The sequence below is a fragment of the Hipposideros armiger genome, unplaced genomic scaffold (genome assembly GCF_001890085.2).
Source record: "Hipposideros armiger isolate ML-2016 unplaced genomic scaffold, ASM189008v1 scaffold_181, whole genome shotgun sequence".
Classification (NCBI taxonomy): domain Eukaryota; kingdom Metazoa; phylum Chordata; class Mammalia; order Chiroptera; family Hipposideridae; genus Hipposideros; species Hipposideros armiger.
The window spans coordinates 1,212,420-1,239,403 of record NW_017731531.1 but is presented as its reverse complement, the minus strand read 5'-3'; the positions used below and the strand labels follow the sequence as shown (position 1 = coordinate 1,239,403).

Here is a 26,984-nt window from a genome sequence, read left to right as displayed (position 1 = left end):
AGGGCTGAGACCACCTCCTATGGTCACAGGCTTTAGAGTGTGGGCTCCGTGATATGGTTACACAGCTCAGAGGCCCTTCTAGGCTTCTGCATTTAGCTTTGGTCCAGACAGCCGAGGCTACTAAGACATATCCACAAGTAGTGTAGTACATCTAATTTTCCTTTTAAAATCGTGCTTTGTGTTAGCTATGTTTAAATCCATGCAAAACATCGACTATGGGTCCCCAGCATCACTGTCGCCAGAGAAAGTGAAAGTCAGCGGGCACTCATCCATTTGAAAGAGTGTCTGCATCAGAAAGGAACTGAAGGCCACCCAGGCCTCTTGCCCACCTCCACCACATCCCCAGACACCTTTGCTCAGGGTGAGGGGTGAGGGGACACAGCACCTGCTTCCCAGCTTGCAGCAAAAGCTGGCCCCGTTTCAGGTACTACTTCCCCATCAGTCAAAGGAGGACTCGGGGGAGGGGGGGGCTCCAGCTCCAGGCATCAACACCCTACCCTGAAGAAGAGGCACCCTAATCCCAGGGCCAGGGTGGAATCTGAGGACACCCCAGCTCCTCCAAGGTGAGCAGGAGCGGCTGCTGCCTCCCAAGGAACTCAGGCTCGACTCCCGAGAGAGACCATGCTGGTCGCCTCGGCCTAGGTCAGCCCTCGCCATGGAGGCCGACGAGTGAGGATGGGAACACGACACAAGCTGGTGGCAAGCTAGGCAAGCCCCATCCCCACCCCCCTCCCCCATGGCAGCACGAAAGATGGAGTCACACAGCACCACAGATGAGAGGCTCAGCCTGGTGCACCAGCCAAAATCTTGAAGGGAGCTTCAATAGAAAGAAAATAAACCGAAATGACTTGCAGGAAGCCTGGGGGTGGTCAGGAGAGCCCCTGGTTAAGCAAGTGATGGAGCCAGAAGCAATGGAATGGCCCCGCCTGGAGACACAGATCAGATCATCTTACGCTTCTCCTGGGCCGACAGCCCCGTGCTGACTTCTTCAGCACTTTGTAAAGCACGTTGATCAAAGGTTCATTATTTTTTATCTGTTCCAAACACAAAGGCAGATACAACAAAACATAACAGGTGAGACATCAGACAACACTTGAAGGAGCCAGAATTGCGGGGAGCTGGCAAGGAGGGACCATGGGAGGATGCGTGGCTGTATGACTCAATGACCGGGCCTCAGTTGGCTTGCATAGCTTCCCAGCTGATGGACCTTTCTGAAGTTCGGTTCCCTTGCCTATAAAATGGGGGATAATAAGCTCTGCCTGAAGGGTCTTCGCACAGGCTCGTTTACGTGAGAATGCCAAGTTCAGTGCCCATCTCCTTCCAGGTCAGGTGCAGAAGGCAAGAGGGAGCTTGGCTTCTTCCCTCGTCCTCTTTCATCACATACTGTAAGGTACCGAATCTTTACTATCAAATGGTGCCACCATTAGGCCCTCAGACCCTCGCCTCCACACCTGACATGCAGCTAAAGAATGTCTTACCAATGATCCCAAATGCTTACAGCTCCTTTGAGAGAAGATTGTCTGGCCCGCTAAGACAGGGGATCTCAACCTTGGCTTGAACACTGGAATCACCCAGCAGCTTTAACAAATACTGATGCCGGAGTCCCAATTTCAAGAGACTCGGATATAATTGGTGTGGGTGGGGCCTGGGCATTGGGATCCTTAAAAGCCCTCCTAGGCGATTCTAATGTGCAACCAGGATTGGCAACCATGACACTAAAACAGCGGTTCTCAAACTTGAGCGTGCTTCCAAATCACCTGGAGGCCTTGTTAATATACAGATTTGTGGGGCACCACCCCCAGAGAGTCTCACGGAGCAGGTCTGGGGTGGGACTCAAGACTGCATTTCTAGCAAATTCCCAGGTATTGCTGATGCTGCTTTGAAACAATGATTCTCAACTATGGCTACACATTAGAAATACCTAGGAAGCTTGTTTTTTTTAAGAGTAATACCTTAGTGTTATCAATTAAATCAGAGTCTCAAGCCTCTATAGTCAATGAAAAAGCTCCCCTGGTTGTCCTAGTTCATGGCCAGGGTTAATAATCTCTGCTCCAGGACAACAGACCTCAAACTTTAGTGTGCACAAGAGTCACCCCAAAGCTTGATTTAAAAAATGCAGGCTTTTGGGCCCCATCTCCAGAGGTTCTAATTCAACAGAACCCTTAATTTTTAAAAATCAAGTTCCCAGGTGGTCCTGAAGTAGGTTGTGTCCCAGACCACAATTTAAGAAACTCTGCTCCAGGAGCTGACCCTGAACGGAGGTGCCCCGATCCCAGGCTCACACAGGAAGAGTCTGGAGGCCAGGCACCCAGAGCTACTGATGACATGTCCCTCAACAGGGATGAGAATCTCTTTGGGGCTGACTGCAACCTGCTCTACCTACAAAGGCACCACCCGAGCAGCTTGTGGTACCCTCCCCTCCACCTCCCTGTCCTAGCTGTGCTTTATCACTGCATAAAAACAACTCAAGCTGTCAACAAGCGCCAGCCCCCACACGCCCTCTTCAGACCCAGCAGGGGTGTAGGGTCCTGAAGGGCAGAATTTCAAGGACAGAAGTACAAATCAGTGAATACGCCTTTAGGGTGGGCGAAGCACACGGTACATGGAAGAAAGAAGGAGTCAATCACTGGGCTCGAATCCCAGCTGCAGAAGGTAGGGATAATAATTCCTATTGCTCGAGGATGCTGAGAGGATTGAGTGAGATTATTAACACCAAGTGCCCAAACACTGCCAGGCAGGAACAGATGCTTAATCAATGTGGAGTCCTTTCTATCCTGGCAGTGCCAAGTAAAATGCCAGAGAAGTCAACATTCCCAAGAAGAACATTAATACAGAGCATCTCCTAAGACACTGAAGGATGCCTTTGTGCGGTGGCTTGGCACCCCAGCAGGAATGCTCGTCTCAGGTAGGAAAAGCTCCACTGCATGGCGGGAGCAAATGCCACCAACGGATTCTGGAAGGTGAGCACCCGCCGATGGTGGGGACGATGGGCTCTGGGTCCTTAAGTCCGTGGCCTTCGGAGCAGGGAGACAGGGGTCCCTAGGCCAACGTGGTGGGGACAGGGAGGTTGTCCTTCTCCAGAGAGGCTCCCCTCCTATTCTCTCCCCAAGGAGGGACCTCTCCCAAGAAGCTGGTGACAGTGGGGGCTGTGCCCGTCACTCTCTCCATGCCCGGGCCCATTCAAGTGGGTCCACAGAGGCCCTCGTCTCAGGGACCCCAGCTGAGCTCAGCATCAGCTCATCTTGTCTAGCATGTCACAGAATCTCAAGAGCCAGTGGGTCTCAGGGTTTTCCTGATCTAGTCACTCAGCCCACTCAGTGCTCCCCTAGCATCGGCTACACCCCAGTGATGGGGAGGTCACCACGACCTGTGGTGGCCCTTTTAGAAAAGTCTTTCTTCTACTAAATGAAACCCGTCTACTTGTAGCTACTCTCCACTTGTCTCACTGCCCCCGTTAGGGCCACAGAAGCCACCTGGTAACACTGCCGAGCTTCGCAGAGCGTCTCTCTGTCTTCCCTGAATTGCCCTTACCTCCAACCAGTCTGCACTGCAGCTGTGCTAGTTGCTGCTCGGTTACTTGGTTCTGCCCAGCATGCCCTCCCATTAGGGACCCCTCTCCCTTACTCCAGGGGCAGGCTAGGCTGGGGGGAAGGAAGCCTGCGTTTGCAGGTGGCCACCTTCCCTGGCCATGTGGAGGCAGCCCGCTTCCCAGGGCAAGCAGAACGCTGACGACACGCCCTAAGCCCCTGGAACGTATATTCCCTTTTTGGCTTAGCAGGTTGATGTAGGTTTCAGACACTTGCAAACAAAAGCATCCCGCCCAATACGCTTCTCAGCCATGATTCTCGCAAGCCATCAACACCCCTCCTTTGATTGCAGCCCTTGCCTCGTCTGGATCCTGAAGTGAGACACTCATCTGGGAACCCTACACCGCAGCTGGGTCAGAGCAGAGCAAGCCCAATGCTTCCCTGTTCTGGGCACCCGAACCCTTGGAGGGAGGCCAAGGTGGTGCCAGCCGTTCTGGCAGCCACTCCAGACTAATGACTCACATGCAGCACAAACCCCAGCATCTCTGCCCGCAAGTGCTGCTGGTGGAGCTCATCTGGGGGGACTAGGTGTCTGAGAGGAGCCAGTAACTGAAGCAACCAGCAGACGTGCGACCAGAGACACTTGGAGACCAAAACAGTTGTTTTCCACGACAAACAGTGACAACTTCCAATGACTAACCTCTGGGCACATACAGCTCCAAGCTAGTGAAACACCCCAAGGATGCACCTTGCCTCTAATCACATCAAACACGTATCCTTGGCATGATGACTCCAGTTCAATTATAAAAAACTTAATTCCTCTGGGTCCACAGTAGTAGAAGCAACGTTTTAAGAGGATCTGGGAGGCAAGGTAATTAAGTGCATGAGCTTCAGAGTCAGAGCAACACCCAAATACTGACTCCCCAATAACTACTTCTGCGGCCTTGGGAAAGTCATTTACCTCTCTGAGGCTCCATGAGTAACAGAAAGATGCCACCACCTCCCTTCCAGGGCTGCTGCAGGGGTTACAATTTTAATAGGAGTAAAACACGGTGACTGGCATGCATTATATCCTCTATTGTCATTAAGCTTCTGTTGGGACTCCTGGCTCTGGTCTTCTCTCCTGTGTCTCAGTTTCTCTCTCTCTCTAAATCCCCTTTAACTCAAATTCTTCAGTCTTGAAACAAACCTGAGCCAGAGCTTTCCTCCAGGACCAACTGTGAGTTTCAGCTATCCCCTACAAACGGGAAGCAGATGCCAGATACGCCCACCATTCTGGCTTGGGCACTTTATCAAGTTCTCCCTTGCATTGAGCACTAAGCACTGTGAAGGGTACACCTGTGCTGCCGCTGAGCTAACCTCTGCCACAGGCCGAGGTATATGGATGCTCTACAAATACTTCTATGCCGACTGCATGGCCCCAGGGCAGGGGCGAGAAAAAATGAGCAGGCGACCTGGTGACTGGCAGTCAGGAAGGCTGGGGTCCAGGGATATGGTGGTACCCAGAGCAAGCAGAGGCTGGGGGCTGGTGGGCCTCTCCCTAGGTCAGGTGGGGGTGGTAGAGATTGCTGGAAGGGCCCTGCCCTGTCCCATCAGGGCACAGAAGGATGGGTTGCACTGCACAGTTAGCCCCCACTGCCATGGCTGAGCACTTTGTAACTTGAGGCATTACTATCATACTTAAAATACACCACAGAAGCTAGAAAATGCCCTGGTTTTGAGAGCACCCTCTGTTTTGCTTATGTCCAAAAGCCAAGTCAGACTTTTGTTCAGTGCACCTTCCGTCCGAAAGCCTGGGATAGAATTAGGAAGCTGGCGGACGGCCTCCACCTCCCCTGTTGCCCTAGCCACACCACCCTCACCCTGGCCCTCCGCAGCTCCTGGTTTCCCCAGCCCTTCCTTCTCAGCCAACTCAAACCCTCTGGCTCTTCAAGGTTCCACATACAGGCCACCTCTTCCGGAAGCCTTCCCAGCATGGCAACCAACAGTGATCCTCATTATTTCAGCCCTGAGCACCCAGCCAGACAGATCTCTGCACTCTCATTGTCAATAAGTCTGTGTTATCGGGGGATATATTCCTTCCCCAACCCAGAGAGCTTCAGATTTTCTCTCGTATCTCCCCTAGGCTTTCTCCAGAGCTGGGTACACAGCAAACACTCCATAGATCCAGCAGGTAACTAGCTGATTTCTAAGCAAAGGCCTTGATCTTGCCTCAGCATGGGAAGCCCCACCCCCTCAACCCCCCACCCCACCCCAATCTCTTGCCATAGGGCCTAATGTTCATACCGCTGCTTCTACAAGGCTGGGTGATGGTTCCCGTGTTAAAAATATCTCAAGCCACGTCCACCAGGGGCTGGATGGAGGAGGCAGGCCTCCGAGGCAGTCAGCTGGGTGCCCTCCTACGGGCGCCTCACCTGCCCTCATGCCCGAAGGTAATTAAAGGTCACATCCCTTCAGTCTATTTCATGGCTCAAGCATAAGAAGTGCTCCTCACAGTGGGAACATTCAGAGAGCTGTGCCAATGAAACAAGAGCAGCTCTTTCAGGCAGACTGCCTCTCACTTCTACAGCGGCTTTCTTGGGCTGTGTGTGCTGTGGAGGCTGATTTACAGCCCGAAGCTTTATCCCCTACAGGGAGGGGCCCAGTGATCATCTCCTAAATGGGGATGGGAGACTACAGAGCCCCTCAGAGCCACATAACTCCATGTGGGACCTTCTCGCCCAGCAACAAACAATCCACCAAACTACTTGTGGCCGAAAACACATATCAGTGGTGCCTTATGAGTCAAACTCACTCCCACCCCACTGGAGGCTCCGAAGAAGCAACCGGCTATTATTTGGAGGGACCTTTTGGTTTTGATCAAGGACAGGAAGAGATCAGAATCTTGCACCCTCGTCTGTGATCCAGAAACCTTACAGAATTCACAACAAACTGAGCCCAGAGTTTGAGGCTGTAAGAAACAAACTCTTCAGATGGAGGCAGCAGATGTCTTCATTTGAGATCCAGATTTGATAAGACCTGCACTGCCTTTGGCGTGGGCTCGGCTCCAGTGGGGCGGACACTCTCAAAAAGGTGAGTGTCCAACGGAGGCACGTCACTCTGATGATGTCACTCACCTTTAGGTCCAGGTACTCCAGGTCTTTCTTCAGCTGGAGGTAGGTGTCATCAGCCTTCAAATAAAGCAGAGAGAGAAAAAAGCCAGTTATGAACACCAAGGGTTTCCGTAACTTGGGGCTTCATGTGTGAATCATTTACATTGCACAGTTTCAAGGACAAGGGACCACAGCAGACTAACACATTCAGGGTCACAGGAAGCGCAAATGTCTCAGTGCAGCTCAGAGCCCTCTTTCAGCATGGTGGGTTTTGCAGGTTACTGTGGGGAAAGCCAGCTTGTCCCCTCATTAGCTGAGGGGACAGTTTGATGGCAAGGAGGGGGACAGCACACATCCCAGCAGAGGGCTAGGAAAGCAATGGAATTGAGGTGGAGGTGATCTTCTGGGAAAGAAGAGAGGGCTCTACCTGAAAGAAGATAGGCGACACCTGAGCTCGGGTCCCACTGACCACCAAGGCTCCAAGTCTTGTCATCAAGCTTTTGCATTTGGGTCATTCACATGCATGAAGCAAAATGAGCCCCTGATTGGTATGGAGAAATGCCTGGAAGAGGCAGGGAGGTGACCCAGGTGGCCCGAGCAGGTCCCCTTATGACCTTGGGTTTCAGGACGATAAGCATCAGCAGCCACTAGAAGTTTCCTGTAGGGTTTGGCTTCCTTTGCTCAGCATGGAGCCAATGTGGCACCAATGTCAGGAGCTAGTCGAGGAAGGTCCAGTGTCAGACCTATCTGCTTGTATCATCCCTGACAGTCTGTTGACTTCTTTAGTATAATTACAAGGAAAGTTAAGAATAAGGAAAAGACTGATTTCTAAAACTCATGTTTCCCATGTAACAGATCTCAGAAGCTAACTGTGAGGCAGAGGGGCTGGGAAAACTTAAGAAAAGCAGCCTAGGCACCATTTGCTCAGCAGACTAAGAGGACTGGGAAGCTCTGATGTAAAACACACATACAAATAAACAATGTGAGATGTTCAGGTGGTGCTTTAAAGCATGAGAAGGCCTGAAGGATCATTGCCAGGGACACTAGTGGCTGGCAAGATCTTATTTCTGTCCCTAAACTGTCCCTTTACCCATTCCTACTTTTTCAATCAGCCCAGTCGCTACATTTTCCACAGCAGTAATAAGGACAGAGTGGAGGGATGTTATTAGAAACCACCCAAATTGGGCTAGCTGAGTGGCTCAGTTGATTAAGAGCGCAAGCTCTTACCAACAGGGTCGCCAATTCGATTCCCACAGGGGCCAGTGAGCTGCGCTCAAGCTGAGCTGCCAACAGGTGGCAGCATGGCTCAGCTGGTGAGAGCACGTGCCCCTAACAACAAGGTTGCTGGTTCAACTCCTACATGGGGATGGTGGGCTGTGCCCCCCTGCAACTAAAATTGAACACGGCACCTTGAGCTGAGCGGTTGGGAGCTGCTGACGGGCGACCGGATGGCAACTGGACTTGGAGCTGAGCTAGCTGTGCCCTCTACAAGTAAGATTGAAGGACAACAACTTGGCTATTCCACTTCCCCAATTCCCCAACATTGTTCCCCTTCCCCAATAAAATCTTAAAAAAAAAAAAAAGATGGGTAAAGATCTACCAGATTTAAAAAAAAAAAAATCACCCAAATCCATAACTTAGGGTTTTTGTAAGTATTCCCTTACATACATTTTCTGAGTCCCTAGAGTCCCACTAAAACACACAGGTAAGGAAGGCAACAACCCCATCACCCTCCTCATCTGTCTTCTGCCCACACCTGTGCAGCTCAGAAGGACCAGCCTATGTGGACCAGGAACTCGAGGTGCCTGAGAGACAAATTGCCTGGCCAATCCCCAGGAAGCTTGCCTGCAAACCCCCATGTCCTGGAAGGCTTGGGACACTGCGCCAGAAAAGACTTTGAGTTTTGGCTCTAGCTGAGGAATCCCAGGCAAGTCACTTCCCCTTCCTGATCCACTGCCTGGTGTGTGGTAATAACTCCTGTCCTGCCTAACCTGTCCCAGGTTACTGCGAGGTTCACCAGGACAAGGGGTTTGAGGATGCTTTGTCAATCAGCAGGGCACTCTGCCTTCTCCGTCTAGGCTGACACACACCTTTCAGCATCCCAAGGAGGGCCCAAGGTGGCAACAAGGAGGACAGCCAGCATAGCCTTTTGGACATGACCACACACCGGCCTGGCAGTCACTACTCACAGCCAGAGAAGCCACAGTTCAGGTCCCTCACACCACATGCAGCCTCCTCCCTGGGGCCCAGGGCGTGGACCCCACCACCGCTGCACAGAGTCTGGCAGTAGCATCCAGAAGCGAACAGGCAGAGAAGGAGGGAGAGAGCCGGACAGTAAGTACAGACCAGAGCGCGGGCACGAGGGAGCGCGGGCCAGCATGTCATTCCCCTGCCCCTGGGGTGGCCCGGGCCCTGAGACAGCCCACCAGCGCTGACCTGGCAGGTGGGAAAGGTCAGGTGATGCTGAAGTAACTGGCCGACGGCGAAATTTCGCACGCTGGCCAGCTCAGCCTGGTGCCGCCGTAACCAGGTGAGAAGCAGCGAGAGCTCCTCCAGCTGCAGGCGTGTAGACAGACACATGGAGGAAATCAGCCGTGGCAGCAGCGTGACGCTATAATTACTCTTCACCTCGGTGCCATGACGGCACTGATGTGACACCGTTAAGTAATTATTGTATTAATTCTGTCATTAGGACAAATAAAGGCACTGGCAAGAAAAGGGACTGCAGAAAGTAGTTTTGCTTTGTTTTTGTTTTGTTTTCAGGAAACAGCAACCAACAGTGCCCTCTCACCTAGACTCACACTTTGCAGACAGTTAACTAATCAAAGCGAAGACCGGGAAGAAAGGAGAGGCGCTAAAGGAAGAAAGGCAGGTGGCTGGAAAATGCTGCCCCCATTCTCCTCCACTTCCCCAAGCTCTTTGTGGGATCTGGGAAGGAGGGCCTGACGCTGGCTGGGTGACTCTCAGCAAGTCATTCAACTTATCTGAGTCTCAGTCCCCTCATCTCTGAAATGGGGGAGGGTGATAACTGCCCTGTAGACTTCATTTGACTGGCTTAGGAGAAAAAAGCAGATAAGATTACGCTCTTTGCAGACTGTATCGTATCACTCCCCTGGGGGGGGCGATGAAGCACTGCTTACCGATTTTCCGTGTAAACTGGGAGCGCTGACAGTGTGGGTCATGTAACCCATGGAAGGCATGGAGCGCCGGTCCATGTGAGAAGAGCTCTGCAGGTGGAAAGACAAGACGTCACACTGAGGGCTGGGCAATGAGGCCGGGGCCAGAACCTCTGCCACTCGCTGCCAGGGCAGCCTGTGCCATGGCACGTCACCTCTCTCAGCCTCAGACTCTTCATCTGCAAAATGGGGATACACGCCTTTCTCACCAGGTTGTAGCCATGATGAACTGGGAAAGCCCCTTGGAGAGTTGTTAATAAAACTTAAGTTGGGCTACAATAAATAATTGAACTGATTGAGCACTGACATCTTTTCCCTGTCTTCCAAGCTGCAAGGAAGCAGACTACGAGCTGTGGGACCCTGGGCAAGTTACTTGTCTCTTAATGCCTCAAGAGTTCTCATCTGTGAAATGGACATAATATCAGCACCTACTTCTTAGGGCAGTTGTAAGAATTAAAGGCTTTGGTACTGCACCTGGCACCTAAAGGTGCTGCATAAATGTTATCTATCATTATCCCAAATTGCTCAAATTTGGGTTTAAACCATGTGAGGCTCCTGACACCCTAATGCCGGACCCCAGAAGCCTGGCAGGGCTCCAGAGCCTCACCTTGGTGGCATGGCCCCATGCCTTCCTGGGAGAAGTCCCCAGCGAGATGTCCACACTCCTCCTCTGGTCCGGTGGCTTCACAGTGACCCTCTCTGCTGGCGTGTGTGGCCGCCGGGGTGGGAAGACCCTCGGGGGCCCCGGGGGTGGGATGTCCGAGGGAGATGGAGGCACAGAGATGGAGCGGGGCACCTCTAACATGCTCCTGCTCCGGCCCTGATCAGTGAACTCTGGGGAACCCGCAGAGATGGGCGCCGTGGGGCTGCCGTGCCGGAACTGCTGGCGCTGTGTCCACTCATAGAGCTGCCACACAGTGCCATCCCGGTGTGCCCGGCGCTCCTCATTCGACATCTTCCGGTGGCTGGCTCGGTCCTGCGCATACTTGTAGTCACTTGGCAGGTTGCGGGGAGGGGGCGAGGAGCCCCCCGAGGGGTGCCGGGTGCTCTTGGGAAGAGTCTGGTAGTTTTCTGGGAAGGACAGGGGCTGGCTAGGACCGTAGCGAGGAAGGGTCTGATCCAGGGGCAGGCTGAGGAGAAAGGAGAGGGACAGGTCAGGTGACCAGCCAGGGACGGCCAGGCTTCCGGAAACACGACTAGGTAAATGCGCAAATCCAGGCAGGTGAGTGCGCCCTGTAAGAACCTCAAAGAACAGTCGAAGCAGACATCCAGGGCGCCTGTCTCTTCCTCCCTTGCCAGAGGATTCCAAAACCATTTTTCCCTGTCAGTCTTGGAGTGTCAGGGCTGAGGGGGCTGCTCCACGCCCAACACGTCAAGTGCAGCGTGATTAATCCTGCTTTCTCCCCTCTCCCACTGGACCTGTCAGCTCTCCTGGTGGGTGTGCGTATTTCTAGGAAGCACCTCAGAATTCTCTGGGTCACCAAGACATTTCTCTGCCTGGTATCCCAGCACCAAGTTCTGGAGGTTCTTTAAAAAAAATGGCTAGCAGTAGTGCCTTTCTTTTTCTACTAGTCTAGATTCTGATTAATGCCCCCCCCCACACACAATTTTGAGACCTTCATAACTAGTTCCCACATTGTACACCGTCAACTGCTTGGACCTAATCCCTCCCATGCTCCAAAAACTTCAATGGCTCCCTGCCGCTTATGAAATAAAATCTAACCCCCTTCGCCTGGTACTCATAGCTCTCCAGCCCCTGATCTCAACCTACCTGGCAAGTCCTGCTGTTTTCTCACTGCCCTTCCTACTGGGGCCAGGGCTGGGCTGGGGCGACCCAGGCGTCTAGGGCGCAATACATATGGAGGCACGCCCCTCAGGTGTACTCCTGTATGTACTAAGAGCAACAGCCCCACCCTCATCCCACCTGGCCTCCTACACCCCTGGGCAACTTCTCACGGTGGAAAGAGCAGAGGGAGTCTGACCTGGGGTTGAGTCCTAGCTCCACTATCTATCAGCTATTTGACCTAAGCAACTTGCCTGACTGCTCTGAGCCTCAGCTTTCCTACCTGTGACATGAGGACAGTATTACTTGCCTCGTGATGCTGTTCTGAAGAGTAAATGAGATAAGTGAGAGAATGCCTGGGGCCATGCTTGATACACAATAGGCACTTCACCAGTGGGTGCTCCCATCCCACCTCTCCTTAGTCTCATGTCTTTTCCCTCCACTACCTGTATGGACACCACCCCCCACCCTTGCCCTATTCACCCTAATCTCACTCTTTCTCCAGGACACTGTCCCATGCCTCTTCCACGGAGGCCTTCTATGATGTCTCAGCCCTCAGGGTTCCTGCTTTGCTCAGACTTAGTTATTGTATGGTCTATAACTTTTCCAAGGTCCTGTACTGACATAACCTTTGCATACTTGCAAAACACCTCTCCCCCAGCCAAGCTGTAAATCCTTGGAGGGCAGGAAGTATGTCTTACATTCTGTGGTATTGTCCACAGTCTAAGAAAGTCTTGACACATAACCAGCCCTTCAACAAACACTCCAGCACACAAAAGCTGGATATGATTGTGAAAACTACTACCAAGCAGCCATCTTATTTTCTGAAAGAAAAATTCAGCAGAGGGCAAAGAATAGCGTTTTCTTTGGCTTTAAAAGTCTAACCTGGAGGCAGCATTATGTTGTAAAAAGAAATTTTAGAGTCAGATAGGCCTGGATGCTTTTATCTATCAATTTTTTCCTAACAAACTTTTATATAGTATTTACCACATTGTTGGTAAATACATTGTTCTAAGGCCGTGCTTCTCAAATTGTGCTCGGTGGAAATGCACCGTTGGCACTACCAAACAATTGTTAGACATGCAGTTTATCAGGTCCCACCCAGATCTGACCAATCAGAAACTCTCGGGGTGGGGCCCAGCCACCTTGCTTGAACAAGCCCTCAGGCGGCTAATGTTCTACATGTTCTAAAATTGTTCTAGTTTTAAAACTCATCTAATTTAATCACTTCCTAACTACATGTCCTCAGGTAAGTGTCATTTATGCCTTCACTTTCCCTATTATAAAATGGGGATACTGAGAACCACTGAATAGATTGTTGTGAGGATTCAAAATAGTTGCCCTTCAAAAATGACAACTTTCTTCTCCCCTTTTATCGTTATCTTTGCAATTACAAGAGGTAATTTTAGGACCTCTAACAACCCAGACCTGTCTAGTGTGTCTGTCTAGCCTGTCTCCTTGCCACTAGGTGGCAGGGTTTGCTACTGATTCCCAAAATCAGAGGGGACCCTGTTTCCGAGGATGGGGCAGTGCCTGAATCCTGTAACAGTGCTGGTGGCAGTGACACAAACCAGGCCATGGGCTTCCCCTGGGGATTTATGACTTTACTAACCATTGTTCATGCTGCCTGAAGCGAAATACAACCAAAGCATGTCATACCTGTGGTCCCACCTAGGTACCCCTTCCGTCTAGCTCTGCAGCCCAACCTCGGCGCCTGCTTATAGGTCAGTCCCCGCGCTGGGCAGTGCCCCAAAGCCCTCAGCTTGTCCTCTATGTGCCCCCTGCCTATGCACCGCCTGCCACCCCACAAGGGCTTGCCATTTGGGGGTAACCCCGAAGGTCCCAGTGCAGTGGTGAGACCTGGCTCCAGAGGCCACACCGTGGTAACTAACCAATGGTGGAGGGGAGGGCACAGGAGGCAGGGGTGTGAGACGAGATAAAGATGGCCCTCGGAGCAGGCAGGAGCTCCCAGGGCAGCTTTGTCCCTGACCACACGTCCATTTGCTGCCCCCCAACTCCAGCCCTACCCCAAGAGAGTGCTCATGGTCTCCTGCCCTCACACCTTGCTCTGTGGCTAGGTAGTCTCCGTGTTCCAAAAGGCACTGAACAGAAAATTCTGATACAGTCACTACAAAATGGTCATAGCAACATACAACATCAATTTTCATAACCAATTACTTACTCAGCAGATATTTCTCACCCTAACTTCCATATCGATTTTGCAGGACTTTCACTTTTCTACTCTGTTCTTCATTATAATGTTTGAGTCCCTGATTCAACCCCGACTCCTGCTTTTTATTTTACAAGTATGTATTACTGTAACACCAGAAAAAAAAAAAACCAGAAAAACCCACAAGGCTAGAATTTCAAAACAATCTCTTAGAATGTGGTAAGATTCTAAGGGTATGTCAGTCTGACCCCCACAAACCATTATTCTAAAGGAGTTTAATGATGTGAAGTATTCACCTCCAGGTATTGAAAAAACAGAAATAATTTCTTGTGTGGTCAGAGCCATGACTATAAGATCATATTTCAGCCCAAATAACCCTTCTTCCAATGTCCAGCGTGCTCGACCCAATGAGCTTAGCACAGTCTTAATCATACACAATGCAGACATATCTATCCATCTTCTATATTTTTCAAATGGAGGAGGTTCCTTTATTAAGCAGCCAGAATTACTTATTACTTGATGGTAGGAGATTTCCAATATATCTTTAAGGAAAAAAAACAAAAAACAACTCTGGGAATGAAAGGCTCAGTCCTTTCAAGATACAACTGAATGATCAGGGACTGAGCATTTTGCTTACTCAGAGGCTGGCAGCTTTCTTCTCTCAAGGGTAGTGCATACTCGGCCTTCCACTTCTCACTTTTACTTTTCCGCCCACTGAAAAGTGCTTCCACCACGAGACTGAAATTCCTCTCATAGTGTATTCAATGACTGCCAAGGTCAGCAAACTGTTTTTACCTACAGACCTAATGTCATCTTGCCCCTTAGATAAGAATGGCTCAAACTCCCATCTCATATCCTAGGGACCGTCCAAGGGATTCCCCCAGCCACCTCCTAACTCCTTGACGTTGACTTCTCCCCTTTTAGCTCCCTGGTGTGCATCCCCACCCCCAAATACAAGCCATTGTGTGCAGCAGAATAATGTAGGTTTGTGGGCCGCCAGAAGCAGTTACGTTGAGACATCTCACAACCAACAATGTGTAATTACATTATCAGTCGCACAGCTTTTGGAAGTCCCTTCTGCGCCCCTGCCACGAAGGGTTTCTCACTGGCTGTGCCATCTTTCTGGTTCTTTCCCCTTCCGTTTTTCTGCCTCCTAACCTAATTTAAAATTCTAGCTCTATTAAGAAAGGTAATTCAGTGGAACCAAAGGCCTCTGTCTGCTACTGAGCAAAAAACCCAGCAGAGACCTGAGGTTCCAGATGCTCCTTCAGGGGTGCCAGCCTCCTCAGAAGGCACCACTCCCAGGGAGAAGTCCTTATTTGCAAACCCTGGTGCTGCTGCCTGGACTCCTTCCAAATGCAACTCCTGTCCCCACACTGGTTTTCCTCCTCCATCTCCTACTAGGCTTCTTTGTGGACACTGCTTTTGCCCACCCCTTGGGCTGGAGAGTCTCAGGGCTCCGCCTTTGTCTGCGATTGTTCACCCTAAGCTCGGGATTCTCAACCATGGCTGCACATTGGAATCACCCAGAGGCAGGGGGTGTTTTTAAAACTCCTGATGTCCAGGCTGCAGCCCAGGTCAGTGGAATCAGATTTCTGGGCATGGGACCCAGGCCTCAGTAAATGTCAAACTGCTCTCACATACTGGTATCACTGGGGGAGCTTTTAAAACGTACTGATGTCTTGACCTTACCCCAGACCAGGGGTCGGCAAACTTTTGAGATGGAAGAGCCGTCAAGGGTCAGCAAGCTGCGGCTCACGAACTGTGGCTCCAAGTAAAATTGAAAATGAAAATAAAACTATCATAGTTTCATTTATAAAACTTTTAAAGGATATTATTCACATAATGGTGATTATGTAAAAATATATTTATGGCTCTTGAATAATTTTTGAATTGTTGTGAGGGACAGGATTGGCTCTTCCAGGGGTTGGAAAACTTTTGAGACAAAACGTACCCAAAGAGCCGCATGTGGCTCACTAGCCACAGTTTGCCAACCCCTGCCCCAGACCAATGAAATCAAAATCTCTAGGGCGGGGCCCCAAATAATCAAATTATGCAGCCAGGATTCAGAACCACTGCTGTAAGCATTTCAACCTGAGTGACGTCCCCTACTGCCAGGGCAAAATTACCACGTCTAGGGCAATGACTTCCAAATCTCTAAACTGAATGAACCCACATTCCCTATAATCCACTGGTCACCCCCACCTGGCACTCCACCGGGACCACACTCCTCTTGAAGCTCATTTCTCTCTCCGATGCTCACACCTTGTGCACGGCACCATGACTACCTATTAAACAAGCCAAGCTCCAATGTTAAATTAACCTCGCCTCCACCTGTGGTGCTCCCTACCATCCAGACCGAGATAAATTAGCTTACCAAGTCCTACCCCTAGCCAACCATGTCCACCCCGGCCCCACAACCCTCACATCTTCCCTGCTTTTGTTTAGGTCTTCCTCTCCTCCCACCCAGACTACAACCATCTTATACTTGATCCTTTTCTCTTTTCAGGCTCTTCTCCATCTAAATCATCGGCCATACTGTCACAGGAGCAAGCAGTTAACTTAAAACAGTTCTCAGGGCTGATACGGGGGTGGGGAAAACATGGACGCCCTTTGGGGTTATAAACTGAAACAGCACCTTTGGAGGTCAATTTCATAATATGTATAGCTATCACAATACAAGTCACCTATATCCTTTGACCCCGTAACTCCACTTCAACTAATTTATTCTTCAAGGACACTTGCACTTGTATGCAAAGACAAGTAGGCAAGGATATCCACTGCAGCCTAGTTTGTGACAGCAAATGTCTGTGACCCACTGAATTGTCCATCAAAAGGGAATGGCAGGGGGATCACTGCAGATCCACACAATGGAGTACCCGGCACCATTTCAAATGAATGATATATGTCTATAGGTGTTGATATGGAAAGATAGGCAAGATATATTAAAATGTATATCTATATACATATATATCGATATATTAAGTGAAAAGGGCAAGGTAAGGGCTGACTGAGTGGCTCAGTTGGTTAAGAGCTAGCTAAAGAGTGCAAGCTCTGAGCAACAGCGGTTCGAGTCCCGGCCCGAGCTGAGCTGCTGCTGAGCTGCCAACAAGTGGCAGGATGGCTCAAAAAAAAAAAAAAAAGGGCAAGGTAAAGAACACAGTTTCTTTTTCTTTTTCTTGTTTTTTAAATACAGTGGTTAATCTTTGGAAAGTAGAATTAGGTTTCTGAAATAAAATTGGAGGACTTATTTTTCAGTAGTGTTTGGTATTGTTTGTACTTTTTACCTTGTGACTGGAATACTGGTTATTTAGGAGAGTTACACACCTAGCTGTGAATTTGGTGATCAGTCAGTAATCGGCACAGAGAAAATTAAAAGCATGAAAATGATCAACACCAGGGAGAAAAAATTGTACACCAAAGGAAATTTAATTATAATATACTATATGGCCCAGCTTTGCGTATTTATATCATCATGATAACGTAAAAGCTGACCAGTAATCTAAACAAAAATTATGCTATAAGTATATTGTGAAGCTGGGATAAGGGTGAGTATGTCTGTTGGAAAGGAAAGGTAGAGGGGGAATAAGAGCTTAAATCCTTATCTCCTAGACTACAATGTCAATAGATAACTAAAACTAAGAAGTCAAGCAAGAGCAGTTTAAGTATTTTATTAGGAAAGACAGAGGTAAATTGGGAAAACTACTAAAAGAATTCAAAGTGGCTGCCTCAAAGAGGCAGGAATCAGGAGTAGGGATGGATAGGGGTCATACTACTTAAATCCTTAAACTATGTAAATGTATTATTATTTTAGTAAAAAAAAAAGTTTTACACAAGGATAACTAAAACTGCCATTTTCATTTTGGATGAGGTATATCAGAGTTACCTGGGAAATTTCTTCAACATATAGCTGGACCTGCTATATTAGAATTAGGATGTAGAATTGGCTATCCAGTCTGAAAAATCTCCCCGGTGGGTTCAGATGCCCCTTTCCTGCTAACACCCTTTGAACCACCATCCTCAATATTACATAGTATCATGCCAGGTTCCTATTTAAAGTCCATCAGTGGCTTTCATGAGCCTTGAAGATTAAATCCAAACTCTTTAGCAGGAAACACAGGCTCACCAGGGCCAAACCTCTGTCCTTTCTATCTGCCCCTATTTCTGGTCTCTTCTGCTTTTACCTCCCCTAGCAGTCCCCATATTGAGTTCAGTTCCTAAGGGTTGTTACATACAAGAGGGAACTATTAACTTATCACAAGTAGCTTCTCTGACTACACTTGTCTCCTTCTGCGGGACCCCCTTTTGCTGCTAGCTTCTAAGTGTCGGGGTATCATTTATGTGCTGCCTGCTTCCAGTCAGTACATCCAACCAGACCTCAAACTTCAACACCACAATCCATATCCAACTGCCTACCCGACATCTCCCCTTGAGTAGCTAATGGGTTTCTCAAACTTATATGTCCAAAACGGAAACCCTGATTTCTGCTAAACTTGTTCCTAAGCCTTCCCCATCTCAACAACCATCAGTCCGTCAAGTCAAAACTCTAGGGGGACCCTCCTCATTCCTCCCTTTCTCTCATCCTGCACATCCAATTTGGTGACAAGCTTTTCTCTTGAAGCCTCCGAAATGCACCTCAAATCTATTTATTTCTATTTCCACTGCTGCCATTCTGGACTGTTGGAACAGCATCCTCCTCAGGCTTTTCTTTGTGAATTATTAATCAGATTACGTCACTTACCTGTTGAAAACCTTCCAGTGGTTCCTCCTACTGCTTTTTCAAATAAAATCCAAGTTCCTTACATTGGGGTAGGAGGACCTGCATGATATAGCCCCTGCCAGCTTTCCAACCTTATTCAACAGTACGGTCACTTAGAACCACCTAGTCCAGTACCGAGAATAGCAGCTTCCCTCCCCTGTGCCCTGGGCCAGTCGCTTTCTGTTTTCAATAAAACACAAAATGTGAACAAACAGAACTGCCGCCCGTTTCCCTGTGGTTTCTCCACCATCTACCCTCACAATTGCCCAGGTGGACCAGATTAAAGGTTACACACCCCACACAAGCACACCACACCCACACATCTGAAAACAGGCCTCGGCTGCTCCCCTAGGAGAATAGCTGCCCCCCCCCAAGCCCACAGGTGCAAAGTCTGGGCCTCTCCAACAGGGAGAAGGAAGTCTGGCATTTTAGCACATGTGGATCGGGCCCGAGGCAGGTTTGGTCTGAGCTGTGGCACATCCACTGCGGCCCCTCCGGCCCCCGGGGAGCTTTCGGAATGCACCAGGGCTTTTTGATTTCCTCTCTGGTCAGTGGTTTGTTTTATAAGCCTGAGGATGGTAGGGAGGAGTAGCCGTCTTCACCAGGAAGACAAAACACAGTGGCTTCTGGGCACAAAGGGAAGCTGGGTGGCCCTGAATGCTTCACGTTCACAGATGTGTCCTAATTAATGTTAAAAGTATAATAAAATACAGACAGTGCTTTGCAAATAGCAGGAGTACGTTCCCTCTAAATCATTAAAAACCGCTTCTTGAAGGAATGGGTACGATAAAGCCTTCTGTCAACAGTGCCAGAGCATGGCTCCATGCGGCTGAAGTTAAAAAGGGTCTGCGTTTACTCTATTTTCTGCAAATATTTCCCAAAGTAGAGAAGGAGCAGCGTAACAGGAGAAGGGGAGTTCCTATCTACATGCTGACTGTCTCAAGGCCCGCTCCCCGGGGAGCAGAGGAGCCTCCTGATGTAATCTCGTGTGGACTTAGGAGGCTCACAGACCCAGGGTCTGAATTCTGGCTTTGCCACGTATCTGTGTACCCTGGGCAGGATCCTTCACGTCTCTGAGCCCCCGTTTCTTCATCTGTAAATTAGGGCTACGGCTCCCTCTTTGCAGGGATGTTTTTGGAATTTATGGAGATAATGGTGGGAGAAAGCTTAAGGCCGGCATGACCCAACACGTGCGGGGTGAATGACAGCTACTGTTAGTTTGTTCTTATGCTCATTAATGGCAGTGATCCTATTACTGACCTCCTGCCATCCCCCTTCTGGGACTTCGCCCAGTGCTCCACCTGGGCCAGGCTGCTCCTCCTCTGGCTGGGCTTTTCATGGTTGGTCCTGGGAGGAAAGGCCCGCTGGTACCCGCCAATCCCGTTCTGCTCTCCTGGGCCATATATGATGCCATTCTTCTCTGCCCACTGGGGCTGTGCCTGCTGGCCTCGCAGGCCACTAGGTAAATCCACGAACAAGGCATCCTCCTCAGCTGGTGAGTACGGGGACCTGGCCTTGCTCCTGTCCCGCTTGCCCTCCAGTGGGTCCCTCGGGGAACGGTACCGTTCTTGATCTTGCTCCCGCCTCTCGAAGCCAAAGGGGTCCTCATGGCGGCGATGAGGACAATCCCGCGTGTGTCTGGGTCCCACGCGGCCACACGCACGACAGGTCTCTGCATGGTTGGCCTGGGGGACGGCCTGCCGCTCCATCTTCTCCATGTCCCTGCGATGACAGCAGAACATTTAGCTGGTTCCAGACAGCACAGCTGGCAGCCAACACTCCCCAAAGGGTACACTTTACCCTCGAATTACCTCCAGCACTTTGCATGGGTCATTCCCTCTGCCTGGACCACCTTTTATGCCTAGTCCCTCTGCCTACCTAACCTAATGATCCTTTGGCATTTGGCTAAAATGTCACCTCCACCAGGAAATCACCAGTCACACACACCCAGCCTTGGTCGGGATCTTAGCTGACTCCATTGTCACACTAATCACACTGGGCCATAATTGCATGTTTACTCATCTAGCACCCAAGTAGACTATGAGTTCCATCAGGCGAGAGGCCCATCTGGCCGATCATCGGATGCCTAGAAATTCTGTGCAATGACTGGTACAGAACAGGTGCTCTATAAATACTAGTGAATAAATAAATGATACATGGGACATTCTCATGCCTTTCCCTTTTGCTATCTGTCTATCTGTCTGGGGCAGTCCAGCTTAGATAAAAGGCTCCTGAGCCCAAAGTCTCTCCCACTAGCAGCTGACACAGCCCAAAGTCCAACTGTCAGCATAATTCACATTCCTCCAAGATGATGAGTAGAAAAGAGGTGCAGCAATCTCATTACATGACCACTTAGCGATCTCATCAGGAAACCATTCAAACAGAAACCCACAAGAACACTGACCTAACAATAATTCTCTGAAGTATTCTCTGTCAGGATTTACAGATAAGGAAACTAAGGCACAGAGAAGATAAATGATTTGCCCAAGATCATGCAGCTGGAAAAGAGCGGCAGACGGCGGAGCCCATGCGCTTTAGCCACTGCTCTCTCCTGCCTCTCCAAACGCACGTCACGGCCTAGATCAGGGGTCGGCAAACTTTTGAGACGGAAGAGCCAATCCTGTCCCTCACAACAATTTAAAATTTATTCGAGAGCCATAAAACAAATGAAATCACCATTATGTGAATAATATCCTTTAAAATTTTTATAAATGAAACTATGATAGTTTTATTTTCATTTTCAATTTTACTTCAGAGCCACATGTATGTACCCAAAAAGCCGCAGTTTGCCGACCCCTGGCCTAGATACATGCAAGGCTGGAAATTGTCAAGGAGAATGGGGGTAGGGAGGGTGATAGGTCAGAGTGTGAACTGAGGCTGGAGAATGGGCTTCTGGGGCACAGAGGAGTCCTCTTTCATGGCCCATCTCCCACTCGAAGCTGCCTTTCTCCCCACCTCCTTGAGGCAGGGTCCTAGGTATGGCTGCATCCCTGCTACCTGGTACCAGAGACACAGCAGCGGCTCTACAAGCTTTGCAGAATTTAGATGAGAGAGGCTGGGGAACACACTCCAGCCAGGTCCAGAAGGGCCAGAAAAATTACCAGAACCCTTGGATGGGACAGCCAGTCTACTTGTACTCCTTGGTAAAAAGGTCCTGGCCTTAAGGTCCATTACTCCTCAAATGCCAAGCCAGAGGGTTCTCCAGTTCAACATGAAAGCATAAAATGGAAATGCTGCTGCATTTATATTTAGGTGGCCACACCCCAGGTGTTCCTGCCACAACCTCAGAACCTCAGCTACCAATAATCAGCACAGATACAGGGCAGAATCAATCCAGTCTGGGAGCTATATAGTTAAAAAGTCAATATAAAGTGAAAACACAACCCCTAGTACAGGGTCTCCTTCTCAGTGTGTTAGACCTAACTGTTGGCCTGAACCTGAGCACAGAGAGCTGAGAAAAACAACGGTACTTCTCACTGTTCATGTGCTTAGGACTTTTCCATAAAAACCCAAAGCTTTGTGTGTGGTGGGGAGGGGGGATTTCTCTGGATCTCCTTTTATCCATCATTAGAGGGACATCTTCCCCCCCCCCCACCTCCCACCCTTTTCTGGTACCTTCATTTCAGTTTTCATTTGGGGATCACCCTCCCCCACTCTCAGTCCATATGGGTTTGGGTGCTGCTGACTCTACTTGTCCTTTTCTAGCTGAGGTTCCAAAGTCTTGCTGATTGGTTCAGGGGTTGACACATGACCCAACCCAGGCCAATCAGAGTTAGCCCTAAGGATTTGGTTCGAGCTGTTCTTCAGTTGTTACGACTATGTGGGAAGCAGGTATTTTAGAATAAAACCAACACTAAGGAAAGTAGATGGAAAGAAACAGAATACTAAATACCTGGCCTGAGCTCCTAGATTTAGCCACACCTAACCAGATATATCCTTGGACTGTTTGGTTGGGAACCAATAAATTCTCTTTCTCACTTAAGCTACTTTGAGTTTGGTCTGTTACTTATAGTGCAAGGAATCTTATTATATCATTTTATAATGACATATTTAGATGATCTCTGAAGGCCATTCCATCCCTAATGTTCAATGGGCCTATACGCTCCATTAGTAGGAAAACATGGGAAATATTCAGGGGCCTACCTTTTTAGAAAAAGCAACTCTTACTGTAAATTTATAGAGAGACAACTCTGTCCCACAATGTATACACACCATAGGTTTTAACTTTGTCTTTCCTTTCTTCCTTTAATTCTCCATAACCATGTCACTGTAATCCCAGCCAGCAGCCTTCAAGTTGCCTCAGGTAGCCTTTATATTCTTGACCGTGTCCCAAATTTGGGACACGATTCACAAGGAATGTGCTAAGGCTGCTGCCTAGAAGATTAGAGCTCTGGCTGCCCTCTGGGTCACGCCCCGGCCAAGTCGCCAAAGCTTTATAACCTGGTTACTCCCAACTGTGAGACCTGAGTAACTGCATCTTCTTGTTACTCACCTGACCCCCAAGATAAGCAGCACTTCGCCATAAAAGCCAGAGAGCGAAACAAATATGCCACCTCCATGTACGGCATTATAACGGAAGGGAAAAGCGATTCCTCGACTCCGGGACCCAAGGGTTGTGGTACAATGTCTCAGCACAACCAACTGTAATGTGGATTTGTCATTCTTTACTGATCAACCATCATGTATTCCCTGAGCACCTATATATCCCCAATGGGATAGGCACTTGGGGGTATAAGAAAGTAGTACAGAAAATAGCCTCTGCCATCTAAGCCAGACTACCTTAATGCCCAGTTGAATCATGGCGACCATATTTAATATTGTTCTCAAAAACCGACCCCAAGTCATGGAGTTTGCCAGGCTTTTCTCGCCTTGGAGCTGATTTGTAACTATAAATCTTAGTCCTTACCGTGTGTGTACATATGAGGGTACACACCCTCACATATGCCAGTGAATCCTGAAAATAAATTTGACAGAGAATGGTCAACCCTTTTCTTCAGATTAACATCAGAATTTGCTGCAAAACAAACCTTTAGAGGGTGGCTAAAAGAATGGTAGCCTGCTTGCCACCTGGCAGATTTCTGGGCCTTCAGACTTGTCGTTCTGAAAGCTCCCAGATCCCATGGCTGCTGGGACATATGAAGATGCGCTTGTGCCCGTGTTCAGGCTAGGGCTGCAGGTAAGATCCCCCACCTTTTCTGACTTCAACATTTAACTTACTAAGTTATAGGGTTGAAGGCAAAAATGGTTTTGGTTTTTTCCCCTGTCTCCTTGCATTCCCAACAATTGAACACATGACTTCTCAAATCAGGAGACCTGTCACAAAATAGATTTACAATGCTCGATTTAGCACAGTGGTGGGAAAGAAGGAGGCACCCTCAGCTGTCAAGGACTGTGCCACTCAGAGAAGGTGGCTGTGCAGGGCACACATATTTAGCTAAGAGGACACAAGCCTTTCCTGCACAGGTCATTGCTATCACCATAAGCCATTGGAACAGTGACTGTCCAAAACGCAGGGCATTCCTGACATTTGGTGACCAGTTTGGCCATATATGTCACGTCTCAAGCATCACAAACCCAGAGGGCATAGGATTTAGAGCCATTCAGACCTGGATTCAAGAGCTGCCTCCACCCCAATATAAGCTGCGTGTCCTTGGACAAGTCCTTGACCTCTCTGGTTTCAGGTTCCTTATGTGCAAAATGCGGACAAGAGCCCCTCCCTCCTTCCGATGCTGTGAGGATTGAAGGCAAGGCACAGAACGAGCACAGCCCTGGGTCTGGCACACAGTGTGTCTTCAAATACAAATGTGTTGACTCGCAACATCTATTCTCTCCTTCCTTGCCCCAATTTTTTCAAAGCAGCAATGCACTCAGTGAAAAACATGTGTTTCCCAATCTCCCTTGGAGCTGACCCCAAACCTGGAGCTGAGGGTGATCATGTGACATAGATCTGACGAATCACATGTACAGTAAAATCGCTGGGTGGATCTTCCAGAAAAGTCTTTAAAAGACACCCTTAGCTGGCTTAGCTAACCCTCCCCTTCTTCCTGCCTACAATTTAGATTCTGTGCTGGATAGCAAGGTGACAAAAATGAGGATGAAAGCCGCCTGCTAAAAGCTGGGTAAAAAGAGTGTGGGCCACTGAAGGTATCTACCCGTCTGTACTACCTATTTCTGGATTCCTGGTATGCGAGAAAACTAAAACCTAATTTCAGTATGCCATCCTCAATTGGGTTGTTCTATGACTAGCAACCCAATGCAGCCCCTCACTGCATTAGGGGCTAAGCTTTGTATTAGCAGGGGTTGGCTCCCTCAGTTTTCAGCACATCCCAGCAATGCTATATGTCTGCTTAGAGCAAATTCTTGTTTTCCACTGCAAGTGGGAAGAGAACACATCTCAGACCAGGGATACGTCTCTCTTATCCCTTTTCTTCACGAGAATTTGGAAGTTAACATCATACCCAGCAATTGTGCATTGATTATTATTTTACTCTGACTCCAACCCTTCATTGTACCAGGAAACAAGGAATAATATTTCCCTCTATCTTAACGCTAAACACATGCATACCCCACGCACATCAAATCTCATTCAAAGGCTTGGGTGGGTAGAGAAATGACAACTTGTAGCGGGGCTCGGTTGAACCCTGGTCCTGTTGGTGGTTGCAGCCCTTCTGTTGCCATCCCCTGGAGGGTCCCTCCCCCTTCACCTTACCTAAGTGACCAAACTAACAGCCCAAGGACCAGGGCCAGGCCACTGATACTCTTGGAGAGTCTGGTCTGAGCCAGGTCAGGTGGCAGAAGTGCTGTCCTGGGAAACCAGCTCAGCTTGTGTTGAGAGATGCCGAGCTCTGGGCACTGACCCTCCGTCTCAGGAGGGCAGTGGGTTCAAAAGCCAGAACCCACCCTGGGCACAGTCCACAGACTTGTACAAAAGGCTGAAGAGAAAGGGACCCAAAGTCTCTAGGGAGCCCTCAGGCAAGCTTGCTCACCTGAATTAGTTTCCTAGCATTTGAGGAAGAAAATGGCTGAAGTGAAATGGAGACAGGAGTTGGTTTCTTCTTTTCCCCAGAGCTAAATAGGTCAGTCCCCCTGGGAGGGGGAAAGGTATCTGACTACCTTTCATGCTCTGCTCTAAAGTAACAATAGAGGGCCTGACAGCTCTGACCACACACTCCCCAATTCTCCAGGCTGTGCTCCCCTGGAGAAGAGCAAGGCTGAAGAATAAATGAAATACCAGACTGCCAAGTCGAGGTGCCTCTTGCCTCAGTGGCGTGGCTATTGGCAAAGTCCCTTATGAAGTTTTAAGGACTGAAAAGAAGAAAGGAAAGCTATTCGATGTCTACCAGTTCTCTGCACTTTGTGTATTCCTGCCTGGAGAGTCCTTCCCTCTTCCTTCTTCCTGAGCAAGTCATGCTCAACTACCCCAGCTCAGTCTGAGCCAGTCTAGAGCTCCGGCTCACGCCAACCTCACTCACTTTCCCTCTCCTGATATGGCAGTCACAGTTCCAGGTCATTCATTTTCTGTGGCCAATGCTTGCTTATTATTCCCATATGTTGGCTCCTTCTGTGTGCCAGCACCTTGACACAGCCCACCTCTAATCCCTACAAAAATCCTGCCAGGTCAGTACTGTCAAGCCCAAAGAGGCTGACGGCACGCCCATGAATACCAGTTTACTTACAGCGAGTTGTCTCTACTGAAGAGACCATGGCAGCAACAGCCACCACTGACTGTGAGCTCACTAACTGGAAAACCCTGAGGAAAGCATGTTCAATATATCACCGCTTATCATCATCATACAAACCCAAAAGGCTACAGATGTTATTATTCTCTTATGACAGGTAATGAAAATGAAGCTCAGAGAGGTTAACTAGCTTGCCTTGGATAACGCAACCAGTGACAGAAGCAGGACTCAAACCCCATCTGATCTGACCCCAAACCCCTGCACCTGGCTAAAAAACACATCCATAAATTATTTCTGCCAAGGGTCCAAGGGGCTTGTCCAATCTCAGGTGTTCCTGCTACAATTTACTTAACTGATCATAATTTAGAAAGCCAAATATTTAGTTCTCTGAAGAGAGTGAAGATAGCCAGACATGTAGGACCCATTTCTGAACAGGCTGATTCCCCACACGCCAGTCCTACAACACTGCTCAGACTGCTCCCAGGCATCCCAAGTTCTTATTTGAAAATCTTACAGGTAGAGGTTTTATAGCTGTTTTGTTCATCCATCCACCCACCCGCCAAGCCAGCCAAACATCCATAAACCCATCCATTCCTTTACTGAACATTTACTATGTGCCAGGTGCTGTTTTCATTTTCAAGCTTAATCTAGCAGGGGTGACAATGAGAAAGCAGGCCAACCTAACTTTAGCATGGAAGTTCTATGCATAAGGAATGCCCGAGCGCTACAAGCAGGGGCATCTAACACACTGAAGGGTCAGACAAGGAGGAAATAACACCAGCTAAGACCTGAAGGATG

The 26,984-nt window shown here is 49.1% G+C and overlaps 1 protein-coding gene across 1 annotated transcript in view; it reads right to left on the bottom strand.

The window, feature by feature from the left end:
- Window positions 1-26,984, bottom strand: part of PLEKHA7 (pleckstrin homology domain containing A7) — a 233,011-nt gene that overhangs the window by 28,817 nt on the left and 177,210 nt on the right. The window contains exons 9-13 of the mRNA XM_019652532.1: window positions 23,000-23,148; window positions 19,768-20,229; window positions 10,403-10,925; window positions 9,760-9,846; window positions 6,644-6,697 (exon numbers count right to left, since the gene is read on the bottom strand). Of these exons, the coding sequence (XP_019508077.1) occupies window positions 6,644-6,697; window positions 9,760-9,846; window positions 10,403-10,925; window positions 19,768-20,229; window positions 23,000-23,148 (1,275 nt within the window). The remainder of the gene's footprint in view (window positions 1-6,643; window positions 6,698-9,759; window positions 9,847-10,402; window positions 10,926-19,767; window positions 20,230-22,999; window positions 23,149-26,984) is intronic.